Source organism: Pecten maximus, chromosome 8, assembly GCF_902652985.1.
Source record: "Pecten maximus chromosome 8, xPecMax1.1, whole genome shotgun sequence".
In the NCBI taxonomy this organism is placed as follows: Eukaryota; Metazoa; Mollusca; class Bivalvia; order Pectinida; family Pectinidae; genus Pecten; species Pecten maximus.
The window spans coordinates 21829207-21850377 of NC_047022.1; the positions used below are offsets into that span (position 1 = coordinate 21829207).

Consider the following 21171-nt stretch of genomic DNA (forward strand, 5'->3'; position numbering starts at 1 on the left):
TCCTCAACTGCGTTATACCAGAGACGTATTACCCGATACTTCCGGGCGTGCGTGATATTTGGTAAGATATATAGACTGTTTCGAGTCTCCCTGATATACAAGTCTCTGGTTATACATCATAGATCATTATACATATATAGTAATACCATTTTCTTACTAAGTGATCATACATTATTATAACAAACAGTATTAGAAACATCACACAATACGTTATACAGTATTGTTATAGATAGTATTACTGATGCATACATGTAGCTCGCATTCCAAAATTGGCAAGAAGTCGTACGATATAATTATATCGTATTGTGAAATACACCTTGTTACACGCTTTGTGTGCTGAAATCACACAATATTGTGATTACCACAAACAATCAGAGCAACAATGCCATGACACCAGCTGTAGTAATACACACCACAAGATAAACTCGTACAATAATGCAATTAAAAACGATTGAAAACTGTTTATTTGTAAAGAAAAAAATATGTATATGTTTCAAAGTATCGATCTGTTAACCCATATTGACGAAAGATCAAAGGCCAGTTTCTTGCAGAAATAGATTTTTAATTACTACATAAATGTATGTTAATTCACAATAAAAAAGTATAGACATCAAAAACACCTTTCTTTTTGAGAGAGATGATCAGCCCCTGCTTTCAAACTATCAAAGTGCATTCATTCGGCCATGTATTTCACTAAAATAAGATGATGATCCTTAATTATGATAAACTCATTATGTAATATAAGAAACAAATTCAGAACGCCGGTAAAGGATAGAATACTTACAAATGAATCATGCTTGTTTTCTTCGCATTATGAAAGGTGAACTATAAGCTAAACAAAATAGAGGGAAAGAAAAAAACACATCTATTGAGTGTTTTAAAGACATATAATATATAGTAGCCATACATATATGTGCGGTGCGTGGAGGAGGCCCTGTTGTGCCAAAAGAGATGTGATACATATATTGGTCTGTGTTTAAGTCCCCTTACCATGCCAAGGCTCGGGTGGGTTTATAAGTGTAAGAGGTCCTTAACGTATTCACATTGGAACATTGTAGTAGGTACAGTATATAATGTATTTACTTTCCTGTGAAATCGTTAAAAGTGTACACTATACTGTGCCGTATAAACCTGCAGGCCATAAATATTGCGAAAGTTTGCCAAAAATTATCCCGATTTAGAACCGGCCCGTGAAAAATTGAAATATATGCTTCAAATCGTGCCATTCGGTAGTATTTAGATAATCCGTGTGATCTATCATTATACACATAATTAACGTCAAAATGGACCATTCTTATATGTTTTATTGCTTTGCTGTAATAATGGACTCCAGTATGTAATAAGTAATTACAGGCGGTATAAGTATGGTTTATTAACTTTCTACGAATGTCAGAATATTTGAAGTTATTTTACTCCAAGTAAGTATTGCGAAAGCTCCCTGGACGGCAACTTCTTCTTCTTCTTGTAATCAAATTTGATTATAGCAGAGCCTTCAGGCTTATACAAACAAAAATTAAGGATCCGGAACTATCCTGCAAGATTAATTAAATAATTCCAATTATCGGGTTACAATTTTCAAAATTGACATTTTAATGATTATATCGGAATTGATATTCAACTGGATATCTGTTGACTATTTTCAATGTTACACTACTCACCAACCATATTTTCATAACAATACGTTTAGTTTCTTGGAAATCGTCATAGCATCTTTCTTTTCCAAGGCGGACCTCGCACCCAGTATGCTTTTTTCTATTCTTCGTCTAAATATCTTTTTCTTCGACGTAGACTGTTGGTTCTAATCTCTTTCATTGTTCTCTTTTGATATTTGTTGATTTTTCAGCCTTTTTAATCTTTCTCATCAAATACCTTTATAATGCAGGGAGCCATGTTCTTCCCGTGATTTTTGATTCAGAATCGTTTCCGATATTAAAAATAGAAAATCCGGAAAACAACGAACCGCTTCCGGACACGAGCAAATTATAATAACCCTTTCCGTTCGGAACTTTCCTTGCATCAGACAAGAAACGCAATTTGCCGGTGTCCTTGCACGTTTGACTGTTTTCTCAGGTAAATATATTATATTCCTTCGAATGCCATAAAGGTGTGTTACTGCACAGTTTAGACAAGAATGGAATATACGCAAAAGTGTGAATTACCTAATATACGTAATTCTCCTAAGCTTACTGTTGGCGTCTGACATTGCCGACAGTCACTGAGATGTACTTTGAAAAGCCCAAAGGTCGACTACATGTACCGTGCGTAAATCATATCAATTGTTCATGTCTGACTACAGAACTCAAGTCCGTGCAAAAATACACATTATTGCATAAAGTTTCAATATTTAGAATGTCTAGTAGCATTCATTGTCATTCATTCTTTATTTAAGGAACTTTTAGTTAACATATTTTTATAAAATATATTTTTATAAAATATCCTCGTAATTTAAATCACCATTATGAAATGTATTACAAAATTTGCAATTAAATCGATTCCGTCTATTTTTAGTAACAAATCCATACTCGAACTGGCGTATAATATGCAAAATCTCGTATTATATGCAAGTTGGCGGGTTATTAAAAAAACCTGCGCTGATGGGTGGGGCCTATATAGCTATAGCCCAGGTTTTCTCTGGCCCTGTCACCATGTCTGGTGTAGGGCCAGAGCGCTATATGAAAACGTGGAATTATCTGACACTGTTTTGTGTCGCTAAGAATTTGTGCAAATACAATAAAATCGGGTGTGACATAACACCTACCTTACATATATTGATAAATGAGATATTTATTTACCCCAGAACACCCATTTAGTCCCATGTAGGTGTTTTATTCCGTCCGTATAGACCCACGCTTTACGCTAGTCAAAATTTCATACTAGACTCTGGTGTTCTGGGGTAAATAAATATCTCATTTATCAATATATGTAAGTTAGGTGTTATGTCACACCCGATTTTATTGTATTTGTACCAAATTCTTAGCGACACCAAACAGTGTCGGATAATTCCACATTTTCGTATAGTAGTGCGCTCTGGCCCTACACCAGACATGGTGACAGGGCCAGAGAAAACTCAGGCTAGGTGGGGCCAAAAAGGGTCATTTGAATTTATAACTTCAATATTTCAAAGCTCATGTGAAGTAAAGGCCCATGGGCCTTTTGTTTGTTAAAGTGTTTGCCCCCTTGACAGAACATCAAGCCATGCCAGGTTCTAACTCCAGCAAATGCATTTACAGTGGTCAATGGCACCATTATATATAATAAGTGACGAGAAGGCGAGTAGCTTAATGTATATAATAATGTACATGTTTGTGTGGAAACTGCATGTGACCATCTGTTTGCCAGAACTGTGTTTTACAGACACTAGGGATTAGAAATGTGTAATTTTCCTCGCCCCAGTGTAGATTTTGAACACATTCCACTAAAAATCACACAAGGTTTTTGTTATTCACACACGTTCGCAAAAAATCACACAAATTTTCATAATTCACATAGGTTCCCTAAAAATCACACAACGTCGGTAAACATCACAGTGGCCCGGTAAAATTCACACAGATCATGGCACGGCTGTGTACCATGCATGTATTCGGCACACCTGAGCAGGGCATCCATTAACCCGAGACCTCGGGTCAATGACGCAGCAAAATTTAATTTGACGCACGATTTTTGCATGCCGTGCTTCACATTTTGACCACCACTGTAATTAGTCTATCTGTTGTCCAATACCCAGGCTCAACAAAGGGTTTATTTGCTATGGTCAGTGACACTAATTAGTAGAATTCCCCTAGGGGTCAATTAAAACAGCCACTCAACTGTGACTAATCCAACTGCCGCTGCCGATTGCCATGGGGCACAGTATACACTGTACCTACCTGCATGTAGGCCTAGCGGCCGATCTGCTCTTTGTTCTAAGCAATCACATTTTAATAATTTAAATAAGTAAGCTATAGTAGATTCCGATCCCAACAAATAAATGTAACATATGTTTGTGTTAACTTTAAATCATGTATATAACAAGAATGAGATCGTAAGTAGGCCTAGTTTGCAGCATGCCAAAACAGGCGGCAGCCATTTTGTTGTTAACCTGAATAACCTTACATGTGCATGACCTCTGTAGTGCATTTGACAGGATGGGAAGCGTAAATCATTCCTGTTACATTTTGGCGGCAAATATGAAAACAGGATTAGCATATACAAATAAAACCCTTAGAGGCTGAGCAGATTAAAAATAAAAAGATAAAAAGATGCTTTTACAAATTATGCTTAACCCATGTAAGACATTTAATCACAATTTCAGGAAGAAAACTGTGATACAAGTTTTATTTGTTAAAAGGTTTACAAAAAATCTATTTCAGTAATAATTCAAATAAAACAAAAAATAATTAAGTTTTAATTGTACTTTATTCACCAAAAAATATATAATTAAAAGAAAAGTTTCATTTTTTAAAATACTTTTATTTATCTATAAAAACAAATATTGGAAAATAAATTAAAATGAACTTAATTTTTTTGAATATTATTCAATTTGATTATAATTTAAAAAATGACACATTTATCTGTTTACATTTGGAAACCAATAACCGTTAAGTTTACAATTTCATATTTTGACTCTCAGGATTTTGATTTGACTCTCAGGATTTCATAGCTGAGAGTCACTGACTCTTGAGATTTTAATCCTACTGGTGCCCTGACCTCGGCAGATTAATTAGCTATACAGACCTATTGTAACTGCCAATCAGCTGTGTACAAAATAAACAGATGATTAAATATACAATTAACTGTTTATTGTGTTTCTTTTCGTTTCCATAGATCTGAGAATTAAGAAAATCTACGTCCTATTTACGTGATGGTAAGTATATTTGTTGATTAAAAATATGTGCTTGTGTCAGAATTATTAAACATCTCACCAAAATATTTAATGGCGTTTGTTATTATTATTATTATTTGTTATTATTTTTTATTATTATTTTCCCATTGAAGACATGGATGCGAAGAAAATGTCTATTATAGTTACGTATTGCAGTTCCGTATAGGTAAGTGGATTTGTGGCTTCAATGAAACGTGTTAACTCAAAATCATAATATTGACCATCTATTGAAACATACATACATGTACCGTATAATTATTAAACGTTTCACGCAAAGATGTAACAGTGTTTGTTTTTTATTACCATAGAAAAATTACATTTGCTGCAGCGACGTATCGGTAAGTGGCAGCCACGTCACGGGTGAGCGCGTTCACCTGTGTGTAATCACGCGTGTAGCGAGAATGTGACCTTGACGATCGGCAAGTAAACTTGTGAACACTGTGATCTGGCTGAATCAAAGCTCTGACAATTAAATGTGTATCAACTGATTTATGGTAGTGTTTGTTTTCTTTTTTTTCACGTTTAGCCGGGGACATTGATGTGTTGATTAATAGATTAAAAGTATCCTGTAGAACAATACCACGGAATTATTAAATGTCTCTCGCAAAGTTGTGTTATGTTGTTTCTTTATACAGTATTTTTACTGGAGATAACTGTTCGTGATCGGCATGTGTCGGGACACACGTACACAGATCGTGAGCATCAAAACTGTTGCGTACGAAATGACAGGAATCTAGTTTTGTACGTTACATCTTGCTTAAGTTGTAATTACTGGATTATCCTATTTGTTTTGCACGACTATCCGCGCAGTCTTTGATGACCTTTCATCTTCAGTAGATTGAACATTGTTCCTTACTCTGAAGTTGCTAGTCGATTTTACCCCGTACTAATATTTGAGTTCAGGAAAAATTGATCGACCGTACACGTGCTGATTTTGTATCAAAGGTGAAGGCCGCGGTCAGTGTTTATCGGCTGCATGATCATGCATTCCCACGATCTTTTAAACAGGGTAAAAACATCCCGCATATCATTGTTACTATTGCATCGTCGTATTCAGAATTTAGGCATATATAAATAAATCAATGACGGACAAGTATTTTTTCTGTGCATTTTTCGATGAAAGATATGTAATTTATCGTTTACTTTTTACTTATTCCTTTTTTTTTGTCGGCGGCCATGTGTATCAAAACAGAACACATATTGGTTTGTAGACTAAAACGTACACATATTTTCTTAATTATGTATACCTGAACGTTTTACTTCACCCGTGCACCGGTATAAACAAAGGGATGATGTGCGACCGACAGCCGGGACCTAACAATAGGCTCTGGTAACACCGCTACGGCTGATCGGTCACACTCGGTCAATCAGGCGAGGTCACCAAATTTTACCTGAGACAGCATGACGCCTCGATGTTCGACACAAAAATGGAAATTTTGGTATAGAGTCTAGTTTAGAAGGGGGAACCACAAAATATATTCAACACAACCGCAGTTTTTGATTCAACAGTGTTTGAATCATTCATGCTTAATTAACTAAGATAAAGAAGGAAAAAATCGGGACCGAACAAAACGTTCGACTCATTCGATTCAACCGTGTTAGACACAATCGAGTTTTACTGTAACTGCAATCAGGCTGCTACGATCACTGACTAGATGCTTTTTAATCATATAAGTAGAGGGTCTGAAAATTTTCCGGCGATTTAATTTTCAAGATTAACATTAAGTATTTCTTTATGACTAAATATTTTATTTTTTTTGTAGGTACCAAGTCTGAGGTTACAACAATGAAACTGCATACGACACACGCGACAAGACAGAAATGTCTTTGATAAGCAAATGATTATTGTTGTATATATCGGCTCTTTTTTAGCATGCACAGATCACTGGAATCAATATTTGTGTCGTGTGTAAGTAATTTGGTATGTATTTGAATTTAGCCATTTACGTGTGTCAGATATTTCAGTACAGTTTAAATATTTCCTTATGGATGTATATGTGAACGTCTTTCATTTTGTTTTGTTAACATGCTATTCTTTCTTTAGGTAAAAGACAATGATGTTATGTATCGGAACAAAATCACTGGTAATGTATGACTCAACCTATGGTCTTGAAGAAAAGACAGGTCAATTGTCTTGGCTGGAAGAGCAAGTGTCAGCTGTCAATCAAGTTCACGTATCATTTTTATAGTCTTTTTACATAATCCTACAGAAAATAACAATACATTTTTTTTCATTAGGACTTGGTTCAAAAATCATTTGAGAAATATACACACCATTCCATCTTCTTCGTTCTCCTGTTGATCTCGTCACAAGATCGCCTCTGGTGGCGACATTTGTCACTTTTCTTCCAGTACTGTGAAGTAGCAGCATGCTCAACGATAATTCTGTTAATATCTATGAGGTGGTAACTTTTACTTCGTTTCACACGTCATGGGTTGGAAAGTGTCTGTTAGTAACGACGTAGCGAGACGACATCGACTTAACTACACTACCTTATTGTGAACCACTTCTCGTCCAGTCGTTTCAGTTTTGGATCTGTGAAAAGCTGAATTAATTCCACATGCACTAATTAGTTTTTGTTGTTTTTTTAAGCAAATTATTTTGAGCAAAACTGAAATTAAATGCTGGATACATTCACATTGCCTGTGATCAAGTTCAATATCAAAGGATTTTGAAAAAAAAAAATAAACTACATATATACGTATATATAACATCAATTAGCAGACCTGATATGATTGTCTTAAGTGTAGCAGTAGTGGAAGTCACGACTTCACGGCTCAGTGCACAACTACAAAAGAGCACACTAGGTCAGTCTTCAAACCAGTGGTGTCTCCAATCCCTGTCATACAGTTGGCAGTATTCAAGCCTCTCGTGGACCCCGCCGTCCCTCGTGTCTCTGTGCGCTAACGTTTCTGATATCCCCTAAAAAGGGTGTCAGGTGGTTATTTGATAATACGTTTAGATGTATCTGAATTACCCAGTGTAAGGATATCACAGAATTAGATTTTGGTCGTTTAAAAAAATCCACTGACTTCAGATCGGCAGGTTGATAGCTTGGCATACTGAGATATTTTGAATCCATTTTTTGTTGATGATTCTTCGTATTTCTGAATGATATAAATGTAATTGAATGGAATGAATAATAACCCTACCTATGTTGCAAGACATCATGGCTATTTTAAGGCTTAATAACATCAGATCAGAGGGACTAGACGAGTTGCCATATGATCCAGAATGAAAACTCTATCTCAGTGTCCGAAAAACCATTTAGTAATCTAAACTTTATTTATTTTACAACAATCAAGAAACATGTTATTGCCACCCAAACTCGATCACTTACACTTCGAATTACATGTATATGCTTTATAAGTATCGGAGCCTTTGTTTAATTTCTCATTCATAGAAACGTGTCAAAATCCTGTGTCCTATTTGTGAGTTTGGATTCCGTGCCAGTGTCAGTTATATAGTCTTATATTAGCTTGTAGCCATACAGAGTGGTTTGTATAAATGACATGTATCGGGCGTCTGACGTTGAAAGACGGATTTGTATTTTGTAGCATTATACATTGTAATCTACCAGTATATAAAATTATCCCTATACTCCCGTGATGTCTTGTCTATTTCAAGTCAAGATCATTACTGTCGACTTCTCTTATATATTATATACATGGAACGTCTAATCACAATAAATTACAAATTCGAAGAGGCTTATCTAATAGTCTTAAGCTAAGAATCGTTCAGTTACCAACAAAGGTAAGGTGATTTGACGTATGTGGTTTCCAATGGAAAGGCTCTGGTGATCGAACGAGTAAGGTTATTTGAATAGGCCAGAGTATCAAACAGACTTTATTGTCTAAGATTGATCAGTATTAGAATGTATGTACTTATGTACAAAGTCCATCTGTAAGGAAGGGACTGACAGTACAGTACATTTTAAGAGTGTATGGTGATTTGAGATATCCATCACATCCGGAAATGTAAATAAAAATGTGCAAAAAAAAAAAAAACGTCATTTGTATGTCATTTTTCCGTATATGTAGATTATTATATTGAAGTAATTAGGTGCGTCCAATCATAGCTATGACGACCCCTGTTTTAATATCACTGTCTTGAGCTACTAATACTCTTGTATTTTGTCATGAAAATGATGGTTGTCTTTGATTTTTAGTTCTTTTCACATTTAAATTGCGTCTATATTTGATCTGGTCTAATGAATGATGAAGAGGCTTATCTAATAGCCGTAAGCTAAGACCCGTTCAGTTACCAACTAAGGTAAGGTGATTTGACTTGTATGGTTTCTACTAGAAGGTGTGAAAATTTACCTGTGCTGATGACATTAGTCCTCTCGGCCTTGGTCCCTCAGTCGATGATTGGGGATGAAATTGTCCAGATTTCCACTTACCTCGAAGTTCATAAGAATATTTCAGGACGAAACAAACCTCATAATAAACAGGACTATGTTTTTCATGAGAAAATTCAGCATGATGCTAATATTCGTAGCATAAATATGAAGTGGAATTTAAAGAAATACCCCGGAAAGCTTGGTATGAATATTATTGACATTTCAATTGCATGGAGCAGTATACTCGACTCCTTCCACATGCTTTCAGAGCTGGGTACAGGTATTTTTGCATGTGGTTAAAATCATTAATTGTATGCAGAAAGTGTTACTATATTCTACACATGTAAAAAGGCATAATTATTGCAGAACATGAATCCCGGAAACTTCCTTTTACAAATGAACATTTTTTTTACGTATTTTGCAATTGTTTCGTAATAAATTTTGCAAATAACCATAAACCTCGGACAGTTCGAATCGGCGGACAGTTCTAAAACGTTGTTTTTTTTAAATACAAACAACACTTTTCTATATATTGATAGTTCGAACATTAATCGTTTATATTTAATCCATTTCCCCCCGACAAACTCCATTAAAAGCTCGCAGGGAACGGCAACGAGAAAAGGAAAACTGCATAGACTTTGACCAACAGACACGTTTTAAGGATAATGGGTCATATGCGTGATGATTGCAGTACGTCTTGCAGAAAAAACATGAGTTGATGTCACGGATTTTAGCAAGTTTTCAATTTTTTTTTAAATGTGTAAAAGCAACTTTTAGACCCCCAAAATGTATTTGTAACACGCGATCAGTACGACGCTGAAAGTCAAACTAAAAAAATCGTACGTGTATTGTCATATACGATATTCTCTTAACATTTTTATTGTTTAATTACGAACAAACCTCCATTCATTATTGTCAATCAAGGCGTTATCTGTACACCTGTGCCCCTCACACTAGATAGGACAGGCCCCGCGGGGTGTCCCGGTAAAGTTGAAAGGATCGGTCGCCCGGTCGTCCCAATGTAGCAGCGAGTAATTTTGAGTGTCAAATAAGCTTGCTAGATATTGGAACTGATTAATAACTTTTTAAACGAAAAATAATACTTGAAATAACATGTATTTTTTAAAACATATCATTTCAATATTTTTACAACATACATTATATATGACTTACAAATTCATGTTTTAAATTCACATTATTTTTAGATGTCTTTTTAGTAATTGGATGAACCAGAGACATACATACTAAATAAGTATAAAGTATAAAGGTCTCTTAATGAACATAGATAGATTTGATAATACTTTAATATTGCATAATGATAATAATTCTTTAATTTATGATTAGATGGGTTACATGTGAACTAGGCATATACTTTTTACGAATTTGACTGACGTATATATTTGAACATAAAAATAAATCATGAAACTCGCATCCAACCCCAGTAAAACATAGCGGACAAATTCCATTTTCACGAGACGTTTCGGTCCATCGCCCTGTCTCGAATGGAAAAAAAAAATATTGGCAACATGCACCATTAAAGATGAGCCCGCCCAACCCGTAAAAATCCACCACCAGTTTCAGTATCTGAAGTAAAATATACATACAGTAAAAAATATACTTTAACTACAATAAATGAAGAAATAAACAATAAAGATCAGATCACATTTTCGTCGCAGATAACCTCAAATTCGTACCCCTCATTGAATCAGTCAGGATGTAACCTGCAAAATAAATAAATCACGTTATGTACACTTATGACACTGTTATATATTATAGCAGCCAGATTGTTGAGCACACAAAAATATCAATTAAGTTTGAGTTGTAGTTAAGCACCAAATATAACGCAAGACGACCATTATTTTTTTTTATTGTCTGAAGTTCTGCGGACACAGCGCCATCTACTGAAGGTGAAAGGTCATCAAGGACGACACGGATAGTCCGTGCCCGTGTCGTCGTGATTAGTCTACTAATACACACAAAAAAGTCAAATATGATTTTCCAGTATAAGGCCCACAATTCAGCAAGATATAACGTACAAAACTACTCCCAACAATGTTAGAGGTTTTACACGGCGAGATACTTTTGACAGGCGCCGTGTAACAGTCGGCAAAATAATATCCGATAGAAAAAGAGCCGACCAGCGGCCTCTTATGTTTTAGGAGTAGTACAAAACTAGATCTGCCAAGATTCATGTGTCACTTCGTACGTAACAAATTTGGTGCTTTCGATCTGTGTACGTGTGTCCCGACACATGCCGATCACGAACAGTTATCTCCAGTAAAAATACTGTATAAAGAAACAACATAACACAACTTTGCGAGAGACATTTAATAATTCCGTGGTATTGTTCTACAGGATACTTTTAATCTATTAATCATCACATCAATGTCCCCGGCTAAACGTGAAAAAAAAGAAAACAAACACTACCATAAATCAGTCGATACACATTTAATTGTCAGAGCTTTGATTCAGCCAGATCACAGTGTTCACAAGTTTACTTGCCGATCGTCAAGGTCACATTCTCGCTACACGCGTGATTACACACAGGTGAACGCGCTCACCCGTGACGTGGCTGCCACTTACCGATACGTCGCTGCAGCAAATGTAATTTTTCTATGGTAATAAAAAACAAACACTGTTACATCTTTGCGTGAAACGTTTAATAATTATATGGTACATGTATGTATGTTTCAATAGATGGTCAATATTATGATTTTGAGTTAACACGTTTCATTGAAGCCACAAATCCACTTACCTATACGGAATTGCAATACGTAACTATAATAGACATTTTCTTCGCATCCATGTCTTCAATGGGAAAATAATAATAAAAAATAATAACAAATAATAATAATAACAAACGCCATTAAATATTTTGGTGAGATGTTTAATAATTCTGACACAAGCACATATTTTTAATCAACAAATATACTTACCATCACGTAAATAGGACGTAGATTTTCTTAATTCTCAGATCTATGGAAACGAAAAGAAACACAATAAACAGTTAATTGTATATTTAATCATCTGTTTATTTTGTACACAGCTGATTGGCAGTTACAATAGGTCTGTATAGCTAATTAATCTGCCGAGGTCAGGGCACCAGTAGGATTAAAATCTCAAGAGTCAGTGACTCTCAGCTATGAAATCCTGAGAGTCAAATCAAAATCCTGAGAGTCAAAATATGAAATTGTAAACTTAACGGTTATTGGTTTCCAAATGTAAACAGATAAATGTGTCATTTTTTTAAAATTATAATCAAATTGAATAATATTCAAAAAAATTAAGTTCATTTTAATTTATTTTCCAATATTTGTTTTTATAGATAAATAAAAGTATTTTAAAAAATGAAACTTTTCTTTTAATTATATATTTTTTGGTGAATAAAGTACAATTAAAACTTAATTATTTTTTGTTTTATTTGAATTATTACTGAAATAGATTTTTTGTAAACCTTTTAACAAATAAAACTTGTATCACAGTTTTCTTCCTGAAATTGTGATTAAATGTCTTACATGGGTTAAGCATAATTTGTAAAAGCATCTTTTTATCTTTTTATTTTTAATCTGCTCAGCCTCTAGGGGTTTTATTTGTATATGCTAATCCTGTTTTCATATTTGCCGCCAAAATGTAACAGGAATGATTTACGCTTCCCATCCTGTCAAATGCACTACAGAGGTCATGCACATGTAAGGTTATTCAGGTTAACAACAAAATGGCTGCCGCCTGTTTTGGCATGCTGCAAACTAGGCCTACTTACGATCTCATTCTTGTTATATACATGATTTAAAGTTAACACAAACATATGTTACATTTATTTGTTGGGATCGGAATCTACTATAGCTTACTTATTTAAATTATTAAAATGTGATTGCTTAGAACAAAGAGCAGATCGGCCGCTAGGCCTACATGCAGGTAGGTACAGTGTATACTGTGCCCCATGGCAATCGGCAGCGGCAGTTGGATTAGTCACAGTTGAGTGGCTGTTTTAATTGACCCCTAGGGGAATTCTACTAATTAGTGTCACTGACCATAGCAAATAAACCCTTTGTTGAGCCTGGGTATTGGACAACAGATAGACTAATTACAGTGGTGGTCAAAATGTGAAGCACGGCATGCAAAAATCGTGCGTCAAATTAAATTTTGCTGCGTCATTGACCCGAGGTCTCGGGTTAATGGATGCCCTGCTCAGGTGTGCCGAATACATGCATGGTACACAGCCGTGCCATGATCTGTGTGAATTTTACCGGGCCACTGTGATGTTTACCGACGTTGTGTGATTTTTAGGGAACCTACGTGAATTATGAAAATTTGTGTGATTTTTAGCGAACGTGTGTGAATAACAAAAACCTTGTGTGATTTTTAGTGGAATGTGTTCAAAATCTACACTGGGGCGAGGAAAATTACACATTTCTAATCCCTAGTGAGATTAAGCTAAAGGGAAACCCCTAGCAACCTCTACACATTTTGATCTATCAAAGATGCGTCACTTCGTTTCACTCTTTAGTAGTAGATGGTATAGGGATAATATAGCTTGACAGCCAATGGATGCAGAGAACGCCTCTACACTCAAGCTCCCTAAGCATGTATTCTACCACTCGACTTAAACTTCAAACTAGTCTATAAGTTACCTATATACCCCACTTTCGCACAGCTGACTTTACTGTAAAATCTTTTAAAATTTAAATTATCAAGGCACCTTGTATTTTCTTTTATGTAAATGTGCAAACTTTGTATTTCATATGCATGTAATACAATTTTCCAAGCTTAAGTCCCCATGGATTTGCATTGTGAACATGGGATGGTGATCCTATTTGCAGGAACACTACAATCAAAATGGGTGGCTTGTCGAAGATAATGGAGGACCTGCCCGAAGGTTACGGCTACGTGATTCTGACTGGAGTGGGCAGCACCTTTGTCAACATGTGGATGGCCATGAATGTTGCAAAGGCTCGCAAACAGTATGAAGTATCTGTAAGTTCTGTATCATGTTTCTTAGGATTCAGGGCAGGCTTACCTGTCTGTGAATAATTCTTGCTATATTTCTTAGAAATTACTTCTATGTTTTTATTAGCAGATAATAAATCCTATATGGCAAACAGATGGCCATCTTAAGTCAGAGTAGGGGTTACTGGAAAAACTGCTATTACCAATCAAAAGGCCAATGTCAAATGTTACAGTAAGTCAGTGTAGGGGTAACTGGAAAAACTGCTATTACCAATCAAAAGGCCAATGTCAAATGTTTTATATCTTATAAATAATTTATTGTGATTCATTGTAAAGCTACAGTAAGTTGATTGAAATCATACAAGTAGTTGCAGCCCCAAAGGTCAAGGTCAGAAGCCAGATAACAATGTAAGATCACCAGACCATATTAGTTCAAGGTCTGTTGTTTTCCTAAATTGTGGTAATTTAAATGATATTTCCCCCTGATTCACAATGATTCATTTGGTTATGGCATTGTTTGATTGTGTATACGTACACCAAGATGATTCCCCTGGACGTGATGGGTTTTTTTTCTTTGATAATACTTTTTGTTGTCTTTAGTATTGCATGTTGTTATAATACAGACTCCCTGTCGTGAGAATTTATTAATTTTCTTCATTAATTATTAAGATAATTACCTCCTACCAATGACTAAGTTTTGGTCAATTAAACAGTGGACATGAGTCAGTGTTAACTTTGAAATAGTTTGATAACATTTTGATAATGTTTATAGTGATACTGGTTTTCTCTATAAATCGTATCATCGAGTTATTGATTTAATTTTTTCAGTACCCAAACATGTACTCTGACAACAAAATATTCAACTGCATCCAGAGAGCTCACCAGAACACGTAAGTTTATTCTCTCAAACAGTAGAAATGTAATATAAAGATATTTAGTTTGTTCTTTGAAATATATTACTTTGATTTATGGGACTACCATCACAGATCCTGCTGTCATCTCATATGGTACATTGAATTATAGGGAGCGATTGATGAATGGTCCTGATCATTCTTGTCATTTGGGAGTGAAATTTAAATATACATATAATGTATACATATATGTGGCCCTCAGGCGAACTAACTTAAAAATGTATTTTGAACTATAAGGAAAAAAAACAAGAATTTGTTTGGGAAAATCCTATTACCCAGACAAAATATTGAAAAAAGACATGATATCAGCATTTAATCATACTAATTTTATAGTTTGCTAGTTGTTATTTTCGAGACAATAGGAAAACTGATATTGCTGCATGCAGTAAATGCCATCTTGATTTTTAACTTGACAACAAATTCAATTTCAACTAAATTTCAAATATTATGTTATATCAAACCCAATAGTTTGAACATTTGATCAAACACTGCTTAATGCATTTCAGACTGGAAGGATACCCTACATTCCTGATGTTGCTTTTTGTTGGAGGTCTACAGTATCCTGTAAGTGTTTGTAATATATATAATATATTATACCTGTAACAGGGGGTCTACAGTATCCTGTAATTGTTTGTAATATATATAATTACACCTGTAACAGTGGGTCTACAGTATCCTGTAAGTGTTTGTAATTCATATAATATTACACCTGTAACAGTGGGTCTACAGTATACTGTAAGTGTTTGTAATATATATAAAAAATTACCTGCAACAGGGGGTCTACAGTATCCTGTAAGTGTTTGTAATCCATTTATATTATACCTGTAACAGGGGGTCTACAGTATCCTGTAAGTGTTTGTAATCCATATAATATATTACACCTGTAACAGTGGGTCTACAGTATCCTGTAAGTGTTTGTAATATATATATATAATAATATACCTGTAACAGTGGGTCTACAGTATCCTGTAAGTGTTTGTAATCTATAGAATATATTATACCTGTAACAGGGGGTCTACAGTATCCTGTAAGTGTTTGTAATCTATAGAATATATTATACCTGTAACAGGGGGTCTACAGTATCCTGTAAGTGTTTGTAATCTATAGAATATATTACACCTGTAACAGTGGGTCTACAGTATCCTGTAAGTGTTTGTAATCCATATAATATTACACCTGTAACAGTGGGTCTACAGTATCCTGTAAGTGTTTGTAATCTATAGAATATATTACACCTGTAACAGTGGGTCTACAGTATCCTGTAAGTGTTTGTAATCCATATAATATATTACACCTGTAACAGTGGGTCTACAGTATCCTGTAAGTGTTTGTAATCTATAGAATATATTACACCTGTAACAGTGGGTCTACAGTATCCTGTAAGTGTTTGTAATCCATATAATATTACACCTGTAACAGTGGGTCTACAGTATCCTGTAAGTGTTTGTAATCTATAGAATATATTACACCTGTAACAGTGGGTCTACAGTATCCTGTAAGTGTTTGTAATCCATATAATATTACACCTGTAACAGGGGGTCTACAGTATCCTGTAAGTCTTTGTAATATATATATGATATTATACCTGTAACAGGGGGTCTACAGTATCCTGTAAGTGTTTGTAATATATATAATATATTATACCTGTAACAGTGGGTCTACAGTATCCTGTAAGTGTTTATAATATATATAATATTACACCTGTAACAGTGGGTCTACAATATCCTATAAGTGTTTGTAATCTATAGAATATATTATACACCTGTAACAGGGGGTCTACAGTATCCTGTAAGTGTTTGTAATATATATAATATATTACACCTGTAACAGTGGGTCTACAGTATCCTGTAAGTGTTTGTAATATGTATAATATATTACACCTGTAACAGTGGGTCTACAGTATCCTGTAAGTGTTTGTAATATGTATAATATATTATACCTGTAACAGGGGGTCTACAGTTTCCTGTACATGTAAGTGTTTGTAATCTATAGAATATATTACACCTGTATTATGGGGTCTACAGTATCCTGTAAGTGTTTGTAATCCATAAAATAATCATTAATTTTCGATTGTTTGTATGCAGAATTAATTATAAGCATTGATGTAAATTATTTTTTAGTTTCATAGGGGTATGAAAAAAATTTTGTTTGCAAACTTCTGTAAGAATCCACTATGCGGATTCATACAGTTTGCAAACAGTGCATCAGTGCTTAATTACACCTGTAACAGGGGGTCTACATATATGGTAACAGCATGCATGTTTTTACATTTTAGCTTACATCAGCAGGAGCAGGAACAATTTATCAGATTGGCAGAATAGCATTTGCAAAGGGATACAGCACTGGAGGTACATATTTGATCTAAATGTGTCCTGGAATTGCCAGTATAATCCCTTTGCCTCACAGCATATATGACCTTGTCTTCCAATGTAAATCCCCCAGTATAATGACCTTGACTAACACGTAAATCCCCAGTATAATGACCGTGACTTACAATGTAAATCCCAAATTATAATGACCTTGACTTACAACGTAAATCCCCCAGTATAATGACCCTGACTTACAATGTAAATCCCGAATTATAATGCCCTTGACTTACAATGTAAATCCCCCTGTATAACGACCTTGACTTACAATGTAAATCCCCCTGTATAACGACCTTGACTTACAACGTAAATCCCCCTGTATAATGACCTTGACTTACAATGTAAATCCCCCAGTATAATGACCTTGACTTACAATGTAAATCCCCCTGTATAATGACCTTGACTTACAACGTAAATCCCCCTGTATAATGACCTTGACTTACAATGTAAATCCCCCTGTATAACAACCTTGACTTACAATGTAAATCCCCCTGTATACCAACCTTGACTTACAATGAAAATTCCTTTTACTTACATTCTACAATGTAAACCCTCCAGTATAACAACCTTGTATTGCAACATACATCCACTAGTACAATGACCTTGACAAACAATTTAACTCCCTCGGTACAACAACTTTTACTTACAACATGAAACTCACAATACAATGACCTTGACTTACCATGTAAATCCCCCTCTATAACGACCTAACCTTACAAAATAAAACCCCCAGTATAACGACCTTGTCTGTCTGTTGTAGAACCGGAGAAGAGACGATGGGGAACATTTGGGTACATTGGTTTACTGACCATGCTAGGCTGCTCTGTTGGTGTGGCAGTGAGACAACTAAAACTGATTTAAATTGTAAGTATCACCGTTCAGAAATGTTCATAGAAAGATAATTAATTGACATATATTGTATTTTACAGAAGACGGATAAGTCTTACTGATCAGGCTTGTGAATTTGTTTAATTAATCATTCCCAAGCACCTGTTAATTTTTACTCAAATTTTCATATTGAAAATGTCACAAAAGGAAATAATGTCTTATACAGTTGTACCATTCTCTTTTAAATCCTTACTTTGAATTTTAAATGTTAATAAATCATGTTGATAAAACACCAAGTCTTTTACATCCATATCAGCTTTAATCCCTAGTTGACTTTCATGGTGGCACGCGTACGATTGTTAACATATTTGTTGAAAATGTTCTCTTCATATGATAAAACTCTAATAAAAATACTTTTTAAATTGTTTTATTATTAATTCCTATTTTGTATTTTGCAGGTGATGATTTTTGAGAGGAATTGAGCTCTGGATGTTTGGTGTCAATTAGCAGCTGACATTTTTTGTTTATTTTGGTGCAGTATTTCTCTATGTGTTTTAATTGAAATAGGATATTGTATGTTTATGTAATATTTGTACTATTAGGTAATGACATTATAAGTATTCATAATATTTCAGTAAATTGTGTGATTTGACTGCTTGAATGACTTTAAGAAATTAATTGGGTTTATTTTTTGGAAAATGATCATGTACAGAATTCCACTTTTACATACTGTACTTATTAAAATAGAAGAAATGTATATTTCAATATTTACTGCTACCTGTTTAGATAAAAGTAAAACTAAATATACAGTGTAGTCTATATTATGTTTTTATCACAACTGCTGGTAGAGCTCCCCATGGCTATATATCCTCATACAACCTCGATGTCACGGCCACAATAGAAGGTCAAACACTAATAATATGATGGAAATGTCCGCCTTTCCTTTGAGCATTTATTATTTTTTTGTGCCAATTTAACTTTAGTAACCTTGTAGTAATGTAGTTTCACATCATTTATGCTGGTGGTAATACCGTCCATATATTTCATATATACAATTTCATTACAATTTAGGTAGACACATGCAGTGTCTGTTGATTTATACCATGTCATTTTGGCTTTGATTGGAAGTGTCATAACAAAAATGAATAGCTTATCGTAATTTTATTTTTAATTTACCAGACCTGATGAAAAAAAGTTCCTTTAAATAAGAGAAATAATGATAATAATAAAAAAAAGCACAAAGCAAAGCATAATAGCAGCATACATGTACAAAAACATGTATGCATTTTCTCTGCATTTAAAATGTAATGGTCATTCATTCCAAACATAAGATTGCTTTCATTAGAAAATTTGAACTTTTCTCAAACTTGATTGGTTTTTAAACAAAATGTCTTTATCTTGATTGACTGGTGTTCCCTAGCTTGTATTTAATTATGTTAAACATGTTAATACCAAGGTTAGAGATCAAATTATGTAGTGCTATACCATTGTGAATACATTTATATCATTTATATCAATTTAGCTGCAGATTAGTAATAAGTCCTTGGATATGACCCAGTTATTGTGAATGACTACATACATGTATATTGAGATTTGACAGAAAGTCAGAGTACTTAATCAAATATACAGCACCTAGTGATTATGATGTACAGAATAGATTTGTGTGTAACTGATTAAATGCATGTTTTCAAAGAAGAAAACATTCAAATAGAGTATATGTTAGTGTTTTTTTTTTCATACCCTGGTGAAGAGATTGTGGAAGGGGTATGGTGTCCTGACCAAGTCAGCTTATAACAAAGTGTTGGTAATGTCCTTCTGTCATCAAGTTTTAAGACCTCCGTCATCAGTGTTTTTCATCCATGATCTGTGTGACCAGTGGATGTATTACTGTTTTTCATAATGTACTGATTGGATCCCATACTTGAGAATATGGTCAATGGCCTCATGTTGTTAAAGTAAACTAAAATTGTCGTCCGGGGGCCAACTTGACATACCCCATATCTCATATTCCGGAAGATGCAAATGTGGTCTCTATATGGCAACAAAACCGATGCAGTTGATTTTGCAGTCTCCAAAACCCCTATAAACAAATCTTCACAGAAATCAAACAATATCTAATTTTCGACCAATCAGAAACTTTCATGTGGTTACTATGGAAGCCAAGCCCATACAGTTAATTTGCAGTCCCCTAATAGTACTCTTATATATACAAATTTTCATGAAATTTTGACAATATTTAAATTTCGACAAATCAGAAGCCTCCATGTAGTTCCTATGGGAGCGAAACCCATTCAGTTGCATTCGCAGACCTCAAATACCCAAATAAACCAATTTTCATTGAAATTGAACAATATGTAAATTTTGACCAACAGAAGCCAGTATATGGTAGTCATTTTCTAAAAATGTAAAACTGAGGTTGCAAAAGTGAACAGTATTCCGTGATGAACATATATAACAAATTTCATCAAAATCTGACAATATTTAATTTTGACCAATCGGAGGCTAGGAAATAGCGACCATTTAGTTTTTTTTCAAATGTAAACACTGCCATTGTTTTCGCAGTGCCATACTACACCTACATACTAAATTTCATCAAAATGGAACAATTTCTAAATTTCGACCAATCAGAAAGCATCGCTATGGCAGCCATCTTATTTTCAATTTCTTTATACAAAATTAAAGTTCATCTTATAACCATTTGTTCAACAAAGTTTTATTGAATTCCATTGAATAGTAAAAGATTTATAGGGAATTAGTTTTTTTAGCCAATCGGAGGCCTCGACAGCCATCTTTGCTGACCTATCAGAAACCTGATATAGATTACGCACATCTACAAAGTATAAGAATTATTGCCAGCAAGTTTTGTTGAAATCCCCTCAGTAGTTCAGGAGGAGTAGCTGGCGGATCGTTGTGTT

General features: G+C 34.5%; 1 protein-coding gene across 1 annotated transcript; it reads left to right on the plus strand.

The window, feature by feature from the left end:
• The first annotated feature begins 1998 nt into the window (after window positions 1–1998).
• On the plus strand, window positions 1999–19968 carry LOC117332772 (microsomal glutathione S-transferase 3-like). The gene is made up of 7 exons (XM_033891804.1): window positions 1999–2070; window positions 14025–14178; window positions 14980–15041; window positions 15569–15626; window positions 17338–17410; window positions 18189–18292; window positions 18715–19968. The coding sequence occupies exons 2-6, from the start codon at window positions 14041–14043 to the stop codon at window positions 18287–18289; spliced, it is 432 nt and encodes a 143-aa protein (XP_033747695.1). The 5' UTR covers window positions 1999–2070; window positions 14025–14040; the 3' UTR covers window positions 18290–18292; window positions 18715–19968.
• The last annotated feature ends 1203 nt before the right edge of the window (window positions 19969–21171 follow it).